Consider the following 9,530-nt stretch of genomic DNA (forward strand, 5'->3'; position numbering starts at 1 on the left):
TGTGTGTGCCAGAGAATCAGTGAATGTATGATTGTGATCTAAAAACACTCTTGGTCCTTTGAATTTGTTTTTTTTTAAACAACAGGTGAAGACCAAATTGGAGAGTCAGATTCAACTTTGTGGCTGATGTGGAGAAAAGCACTTTATTCATTCCAAGACTATTATTTGATGGTTTCAATCTTGTACTGTCCATTAATTGACAGACTCAATTATGTTGTTTGCTACTTATGTTAAACTTTATCAATTCTAATCTTTGACCTTTTATTTAAAAAGTTGAGATCAGAAGAGAAGTTGCTGTTTAACTGTGTTTCCTTGTTGTATCTGCAGCCCCAATAGCTAGTGCTCTCAGTCTTCTGCTGTCACATCGAGTTATTATCATCATCGGTGGCATTCTGTCGTCACTGGGACTGCTGCTTGGATCCTTTGGCTTCAGTCTGTGGGCAATGTATCTCACAACAGGTTTTCTCATAGGTAAATAAGTGAATTAAAGCTGCACCTTTGGTACAAGTTGTGGATCCAGGGAGCGAAATTCTATAAAAGGGGCTAATCAGGTGATTAGAGGGAAACATTCAAATGAATCTTTTGGTGTCCTTGAGGTGATTTGGGTCATTGATCTGCAAGTTTGTGGTGACTGATAATTTATATTAATTAAAGTTTATCTTAATTGATCTTGATGAGTGTATTTTTAAATATGGTTGAGTTGTCTGGAATGTAGCTGTGTTTACCCTGCCAGCAATTTTCAGAGGATTCTTGGGTATAGATTAACAAAATTAAATGAAACCTGCACTTTCAGGAACAAATTAAAAATTAACTTTATTTTCATGGATATGTACGATAGAAGACATGAAGATTAGATTAGATTAGATTAGATTAGATTACTTTACAGTGTGGAAACAGGCCCTTCGGCCCAACAAGTCCACACCGCCCCGCCGAAGCGCAACCCACCCATACCCCTACATCTACCCCTTACCTAACACTACGGGCAATTTAGCATGGCCAATTCACCTGACCTGCACATCTTTGGACTGTGGGAGGAAACCGGAGCACCCGGAGGAAACCCACGCAGACACGGGGAGAATGTGCAAACTCCACACAGAGTCGCCTGAGGCGGGAATTGAACCCGGGTCTCTGGCGCTGTGAGGCAGCAGTGCTAACCACTGTGCCACCCAAGATGATGACAAACTGTACGAATCTTTGCATACACTGTAGCTAGAATGTTGCATGGGTGTCTTAAGTGAATGTTATGGAGAAAGTGCAGAAGTAATTCATTATGATGATATTAGGGATGAGAGACTTTTATCACCAGCTGTAATGATTGCTAGCACCCAGTGGGGTTATGTATCAAAATAAAATACAGTGGGTGCTGGAAATCTGAAATAAAACAAAAGATGCTGGAAACACTTAGCAGGTCAGGCAGCATCTGTGGCGAGAAGAAGAGTTGATGTGTCAAGTAGCGACGACCTTTTGCCTGCATGATGAGCAGTTTGAAATGTTCATTCTCTTTCTCTCCGCTGATATTACTTGACCTGCTGAGTTAAGTACTTTACTCAAAACCTTTGACAAGTTTCCACATAGTAGACTAATTAGTAAAGTTAGGTCACATGGGTTCAGAGTGAGCTTGTCAATTGGATACAAATTAAAGGCAGGAGACAGAGAGTGGTGGTGGAGGGTTGCATTTCAGACTGGAAGCTTGTCCCTGGCGGTGTTCCACAGGGATTAATTCTGGGTCCTCTTTTTGTTCGTCATTGATATAAATCATTTGGATAAGAATATAGAAGGCATGGTTAGTAAGTTTGCGGACAACACAAAATTGGTGGCATAATAGACCATGAAGAAGGTTTTCTAAGATTACAATGGGCTGAAAAATGGCAGATGGAGATCAATCTGAATAAGTGTGAGGTATTACATTGTGGTATAACAAACAGGGGCAGTATTTATACAAATAATGGTAGGGCGTTGGTTAGTGTTGTTGAACAGAGGGACCTGAGGTTGCAGGTACATAATTCTTTGAAGTTTGCATCACATGTAGAATGGATGGTTAAAAAGGCATGCCTTCATTGCTCAGTCCTTTTAGTATAGGCATTGGGAAGTCATGTTGGGGTTGTACAGGATGAGGGTGAGGCCTCTTCTGGAATGCTGTGTGTCCAGTTCTGGTTGCCTAGTTATAGGAAGGATATTATTAAGCTAGAGAAGGTTCAGAAGAGATATACTAGGATATTGCCTGGTATAGAAGATTTGAGTTATAAAGAAGGGCTGGATGGGATGGGACTTTTTTCACTGGAGCATAAGAGTTGAAAAGTGACCTCGTAGGTTATAAAATAATGAGGGGTAGTTGTTTTTTTTCCATAGGATGGGAGATTTCAAGACTTGGGGCATGTTTATAAGGTGTTACGACACTGGGTAAACCCTCCTGCTTAATTTAAACCAGCAACACAAAAGATTTATCCTGCGTAGTAATCTGTGAAAATTCAAGAGGCCAAGAACAATTTAAAGTGAAAATTAACAACTTTATTTTTTAAAGTATAATTTTATAATTAACTAGCAACTATTTACAACTCCTTTCTCTAACCTACCTTTTACCTTCCCCTTCTATAATACTAGTCTGATTAAAACCCCCGATTAAGATTTACCAAAAATTCAAATTTCAAAACCAGCCCACTGTCAAATTTTCTCTATTATCTTCCTCTGTCGTCTTTTCTTCCTAGGGATTTCTGTTTCACAAGTCACTGATAAAGGTACCTTTTAAGAGAGCTATTCTCTGGGCAGTCTGCATGTGTTGGTGGCTTGGCAGTTCTCCCTCAACTGTTCAATTTTCCCCAGTCTTATAGCGCTTTTCCCCCCCCCCCCCAAAAAAAAATCAGATTGTGTCATTGGCTTTTAATATTGTTAATATACTAAATTCAAACTTGGTTGGAGTTTGGTATTTTTTGGGGTATAATTTAAATTGATTGTCCTAATTCAAATTTGTTTTTGTCTCCAGGCAACCAGCTATCCTAGCTCCTGGACCAAAAGGTTACATTGTATTTTGTTCAGAACACTTGGTGCTGTCAGGTAGTTCTGCTAGCTTTTAACCCTCTTAAAGGTTCAGTACTACATAACAAAGGTGAGCAGAGAGAGATTTTAAAAAGGCAAGAGGGACTTTTTTTTTCCCCAGAGGGTGGTTTGCATGTGGCATGAACTTCCTGAGGAAATGGTGGATGGGTCCAGTTACAACGTTTAAAAGACATTTGAATAAGTACATGAATAGGAAAGGTTTGGAGGAATATGGGCCAGGAGCAGGCAAGCAGGACTGGTTTAGATTGGGATTGTGTTCAGCATATCTAATACAGCCATTACCCCGCAATTAAAAAAATTGATATGACGTCTTTTGTAAATAAAGCCGGAAATAACCAGTTCAATCATTCCGACTCCTCATTTCTTTGCAAAGGAGATTTTCATTGCATTCGACTGTGTGATCTTGAATCCCTGGAGCATGTCACGTGCTGCCCCACCCTGCAACTTATTATCAAATTACACAAAGGCGATGTCATGGCGACCAGGTATAAGGCAGACTTCCCTAAATCTAAGGTTGGACCGAGGGGTCTGTTTCTGTGCTTAATAACCCTATACAGCAAAAAAAAGTCCTTCCATCTTCACACTTAGCCATCTTTTCAGTCATACCAGGTCTTGTCACCCATGATCCTCTGCCCTGCAGCCTCTTTCCTGATCCTTCAATTGTCTACACTGTTCCCACCCACCCCCACCCTGAATACCAATCTCTGTCACTAGTCATGAGGTTCTCTGCACATATCTCTGTCCACATCCCACCTTAGTTCACTAGGTCCCTGACTTTACAGGGTGGATGCTGAAAGGATGTTCCCCTTGTGGGAGAGACTAGAACTGGAGGACACAGTTTAAAGATAAGAAATCTCTCATTCAAGATAGAGATGAGGAGAAATGTTTTCTCGGTGGGTTGTTGGTCTTTGGGGTTCTCTCCCCCAGAGAGCAACGGAGGCAGAATCATTGAACATTTTTTAAGGCTGAGTTATATTCTTGATTGACAAGAGAGTCAAAAAATGCATTGGGATTAGAAAGTGGAGTTGAGGCAATAGCAGGTCAGCCATGATCATTTCAAATGGTAAAGCATGCTTGAGAAACCAAATGGTCTACCCCGGCTCATAATTTTTATGTTTCTCTGTAGACTAATTAGATGCATTATCCTCATCAAACCTCCATGTTACCTCCTTAAAAACATTCAACCAAGTTGATCAGTCATGATCTTCTGTTTACAAATCCATACTGACAGCTCATGATTAATCTGTACATTTCTAATTCACAAAATTGAATTATTTTCAACAGTTTTCCCACTACCAAAGTTAGGTTGGGATGGTCTATAATTCCTTCTGTTTTTCCTTTTTTTTTGGAGCAAGAACACAAAAATAGCAATCCTCCAATTTGCAATGCCATTAGACAAAGAGGATTAGAAAATGCTGGTTAAAATGTCCACTATTTCACCTCTTGTTGCTCTTAGAACCCTGGGATATATTCATCGACACCTGGCTTTCAAGGATAATATTTCCTGTGTTGTTATATTTATACTAAGTAATATTTATACTTGCCCTTAATTAGAATGTTTGAATCCTCCTCTTGTCTTTTGAAGTCAGACAGAAAGTGATTGAGAATCATGCTCAGCTTTCACCATGCATATAATAGCTTTTTGATGATTTCTTTAGCATCCTGATAGTCATCATCAATTTGTAAAATATCATTGGAGTTCTCTCCATTTTATTTGTCAGTTTCTTTGCTTCATTAATTTGTATCATTTTAGCTTCCTAGATAAAGAGGGGTCTAAATTAATGACTTACTCAATTAGGGGCGATCAGAAAGTTAGACACACAGTTAGACAATACTAAAACTCAGATTTTTTTCAAGGAGCAATTGGATGCTGTCATAGAAAATTGAAAGGTTTTGCTGAATAGATGAGTTATGACCAAATCTTCTGTCCAAACTTGATTAATTAATTGACCTTTGAAACTATTTTAACTTTTCTTGATTCATTTCTTTTTCCACTCTAAAAGATATTTAAAAGTGTATTTCTGTTCCTTCAGGTTTGGGTAATGGATTTGTTTGGGTGCCCTCAGTCAGTTTGGTCACACAGTACTTCACAGAACGGAGGCCACTGGCCAATGCCCTTGCCAGTTGTGGAGAATGTGTCTTCACCTTCATCTTCACTCCATTCTACCAGTGGCTTGTTGACCAGATGTCATGGCGACAAGCAATGATGATCATCGCTGGTATCCAGCTGAATCTCTGTGTCTGTGGAGCTCTGATGAGACCGTTACAGTCACAAAAGAAATGTCAGAACAATACATCACCATCTGCTACCACGTCCGGGAACGATTTATGTAGCACAAGTGCCAAACAAAAGAAGGACCTTGCACATTTCTTTGATTTACCTCTTCTGAAACGACCAAAGTTTATCTGTATGATCTTCTTTGGGTTTTTCTCCGTTGTGGGTTTCCTCGTTCCTGCCATCTATTTAATTCCTCATGCTCAGAACATTGGGATTGATGATTTTCAAGCAGCTTTATTGATGTCATACTGGTCAGCCGGTGACCTAATTGGGAGACTTGGGTGTGGTTGGTTGGCCAACTTGCGCCTTATGAAATCAGTCCGCCTGACAACAATCATGGTTACGATTTTAAGCCTTGCTCTCATGCTCTTCCCCGTTGCTAAGAGTTATCCCCTGCTCATCACCTTCAGCTGTATTTGTGGGTTCTTCTTTGGGACCATGTTGGCTCTTATTGTCACTCTGCTGACTGATGTGATGGGGGTCGACAAACTGGACAACGCACTCGGGCTGATTATGTTCTTCAGGAGTATTGGGTGCCTTATTGGGCCACCACTGGCAGGTAATGTTCTCCATTAACCGATTCACTGTTTCAATATGTGTCATGATGGAAGGTTAAGTAGGGTGAATGGGAAGTTTCTTTATTGTAGGAAAGTGTGGAGTCATATAATATTAGGAAGGGTCCAAAGCAGATTATTATTTACGTGGAATGAGATTCCACAAAAATGCAGCGCAGGTGGAGCTGGATGCTCTTGTGCAAGAAACATGAAATGTTAGCACACAGGTGCAGCACATAATCAAGAAAGCAAATGGAATTTTGGCCTTCAATGGAGTTTAAAAATAGGAAAGTCTTGTTACAACATACAGGGTGTTGATAAGGCCATATCCAGAGCACTGTGTACAGTTTTAGACCCTGTATTTAGGAAAGGGCGTACTGGCATGGTAGGCAGTTCAAAAGAAGTTGATATATAAACCAGGTTAGGTTTATTCATTTAGAGGTTTGAAAAATGAGGTGATCTTATTGAAACATACAAGATTCTGAGGGATCTTGACAACATAGATGTTGAGAATTGTTTCATTCAGCGCTACCATCTTCAAGAAAAGACATTAAACCTTGTCTGCAGCCTCAGTTGGATGTAAGCGATTGCATGATCTTGTTTTGAGAAGAGCAAGGAAACTTCTTCTGCTATGCTGGTCAGTCCTTCAATTCTTCAGTCCACAGCATTAGAACATTAGAGATTTGGTTATTTGTTTTGCTATTGTCTGTGGGCCTTTGTTACATCTAGATTGGCTGCTATCATTCCTACATTGCAATAGTGCCACTTGAAAAAAACACTTCATTGGTTTGGTTAGAAGAGATTTCACATTTTCAGGCTGTCTCGAACCTTGTCACTAGGAAACATAAGGAGACACTTACTTGAAACTGAGATGAAAAGGAATTTTTTCTCCCAGTGGATAGTGAATTTCTGAAATGTTGTACCCCAGAGAGGCTTGGTCACTGAAAGCCTTTAAAGCAGAAGTGGATTGATTTTTGAAACTGGGGAGTTGAGGGCTCTGAGGAGCTGGCACGAAAGAGGAGTTGTGCCCTTTGGCAGAGCAATGATGATTTATAGAATGGCGGACAGGTGATAGTGGCAGTGTGGTCTATTCTTGCTCCTGTTTCTTAATGTTCTTGCAGAACCCTGGTATTGACATTTAGTTTACACTCTTCTAACCTTTAGCATTCGGATTTTAGTTTTCACCTGAGTTTTAGACCATATTGTTTCAGTGTCAACCTACATAGCACAAAATGGTCTTCATTTACCTAATTGGTAATCTTAACTCCATGCAGAGTATTGATGGCTAATATGGATGGCTGAAATTGAACATGCTAAAGACCTCACTCGCACAGCTGAAGATGAATTGTGTATTATTGGCTTAGAAAGAGAGACTTGCTGTGATTGGACATGTTTCTATTAGCTCATTAACAAAACATGTTGCGTTGAGAACTTTGTCAAAAACTAATTCAAAAACACATTTTTAAGTGTCTACTCGATGCAATTAAAGTTTCCGTTTTGCACCTGACAGAAATGAACCACCATCATTTGAGAGTTGAAATTTTGATTTTCCTGGGCAATAAGACCTTCTGGAATTATGTGCCTGGGGAGGTCATTTGCATCTGGCTAGAATGAAAAGAAAATGAAGTCGCAGGTAGATAGGATAGTGAAGAAGGCATTTGGTATGCTTTCCTTTGTTGGTCAGAGTATTGAGTACAGGAGTTGGGAGGTTATGTTGCAGCTGTACAGGACATTGGTTAGGCCACTGTTGGAATATTGTGTGCAATTCTGGTCTCCTTCCTATTGGAAAGATGTCGTGAAACTTGAAAGGGTTCAGAAAAGATTTACAAGGATGTTGCCAGGGTTGGAGGATTTGAGCTATAGGAAGACGCTGCACAGACTGGAGCTGTTTTCCCTAGAGCGTCGAAGGCTGAGGAGTGACCTTAAAGAGGTTTATAAAATCATGAGGGGCGTGGATAGAATAAATAGACAAAGTCTTTTCCCTGGGATGGGGGAGTCCAGAACCAGAGGGCATAGGTTTAGGGTGAGAGAGGAAAGATATAAAAGAGACGGAAGGGGCAATCTTTTCACGTAGAGGGTGGTACATGTATGGAATGAGCTGCAAGAGGAAGTAATGAAGACTAGTACAATTGCAACATTTAAAAGGCATCTGGATAGATATTTGAATAGGAAGGGTTTGGAGAGGAATATGGGCCAGGTGCTGGCAGGTGGGACTAGATTGGGTTGGGATATCTGGTCGGCATGGATGAGTTGTACTGAAGGGTCTGTTTCCATGCTATACATCTCTATGACTCTCAATAGTCGTAATACTTCATAGCGTAAGGTGTAAAATAAAATGGCAGAATGTAAGAAGTTACTTATTACATTTAAAATGTATATCATTTAAATGACGACAAACTTCTTCATTCTTCAGTGCAGAGGGTACTGGGTATCCAGATGCTTTTTTTAGTTTATATCATCGGGATTTTTGTGCTTTTGATTTATAATGAGCGAGATCTTTAACAGAATTAGTTCCGTAATTGAGCTTGAGATAGATCTAAACAATAATGTTGTCTGCTATAGCTGGTCAAACACAAAGTGGTTTGTTTCAGGTTGGGAGTGACCATATGTGTTGTTTTTTGTTACAGGGTTTCTGGTGGACATTACAGGAGACTATGGTATTGGGTTCTATGTTGCTGGAGGAGGGCTGTTCATTGCAGCTGCCTTCCTCGTTTTAGCTGACTACTTCTTGAGTCATGAGCAGAAATACAGCCAAAACACAGTGAAGGAGATGGAAAAGTTTATTTCTGAATGTCAACCCCCAGAAGGTGCAGAGAAAGGGAAGCTTGACACCAACCGAACAGAATGAGATCTGGTGAATGAAGTGTCTGAAAATAAACCTTTGCAGTGTTTAGAGTTTCCCTTCGGATGAATCCCTTCATTCATGGTTCTTGCAGGCATGGTGACTGTGTGAAACATTCTTTGTATTAGCACACTTAAGGATGCAAGTTTAGTGCACTGTGACCAATATCAAACGTTCAGATCACTGCAGTGTGTCACTGTTCTTCAGTGAGTGCCAAGCAGGCCAGCTGAAGAAGTCAGGTGTTATATTTTCACTAAATTCACGATTAAAGCAAAATATAATTTATTTTAAAAAGATTTGGAGTGAGTTTTTTTAATGCTTTTTGAAAACATTTAAGTAGGCCTGAATACGATCCAGCTACATTTTTACCACAGAGGCTCTTCTCGTGGACTAGTTTGTCAGGTGTTTCCAATTCCCACATCATTTCTTAAGTACCTTTTGTTAGTTTATCACTGTCAAACCTTCATATCCTAATAATTGCAAACTCTCAGTAGCTGCAGTAGCCTCTGCAACTAGCACCAGCAGCACTTGTTGAAAGGTAAATTATACAAGTACATTTAAGAGCAAAAAAGAGAGAATGGGGCCCCTTAAAGATCAACAAGGTTGTTTATGTGTTGAATCTCAAGAGTTGGGAGAGATACTAAATGAATAGTTTGCATCAGTTTTTACTGCGGAGAAAGAAATGGAGACTAGAGAACTTGGGGAAATAAATACTGATGTTTTGAAAATGGTTCACATGACAAAAGAAGTAGTGCTGGAGGTCTTAGAAAACACAACGGTTGATAAAACACTGGGACTTGAT

At 39.9% G+C, this 9,530-nt stretch overlaps 1 protein-coding gene across 5 annotated transcripts in view; it reads left to right on the forward strand.

The window, feature by feature from the left end:
- Positions 1-9,016, forward strand: part of LOC140479985 (monocarboxylate transporter 13-like) — a 32,994-nt gene extending 23,978 nt beyond the window's left edge. For all 5 annotated transcript variants that reach the window (XM_072574450.1, XM_072574449.1, XM_072574452.1 and 2 more), the window contains 3 exons: positions 328-471; positions 5,088-5,891; positions 8,514-9,016. In XM_072574450.1, the coding sequence (XP_072430551.1) occupies positions 328-471; positions 5,088-5,891; positions 8,514-8,734 (1,169 nt within the window). In that variant the 3' untranslated portion in view covers positions 8,735-9,016. The remainder of the gene's footprint in view (positions 1-327; positions 472-5,087; positions 5,892-8,513) is intronic.
- Positions 9,017-9,530: the final 514 nt, after the last annotated feature.

This window comes from Chiloscyllium punctatum, chromosome 7, assembly GCF_047496795.1.
Source record: "Chiloscyllium punctatum isolate Juve2018m chromosome 7, sChiPun1.3, whole genome shotgun sequence".
NCBI lineage: Eukaryota > Metazoa > Chordata > Chondrichthyes > Orectolobiformes > Hemiscylliidae > Chiloscyllium > Chiloscyllium punctatum.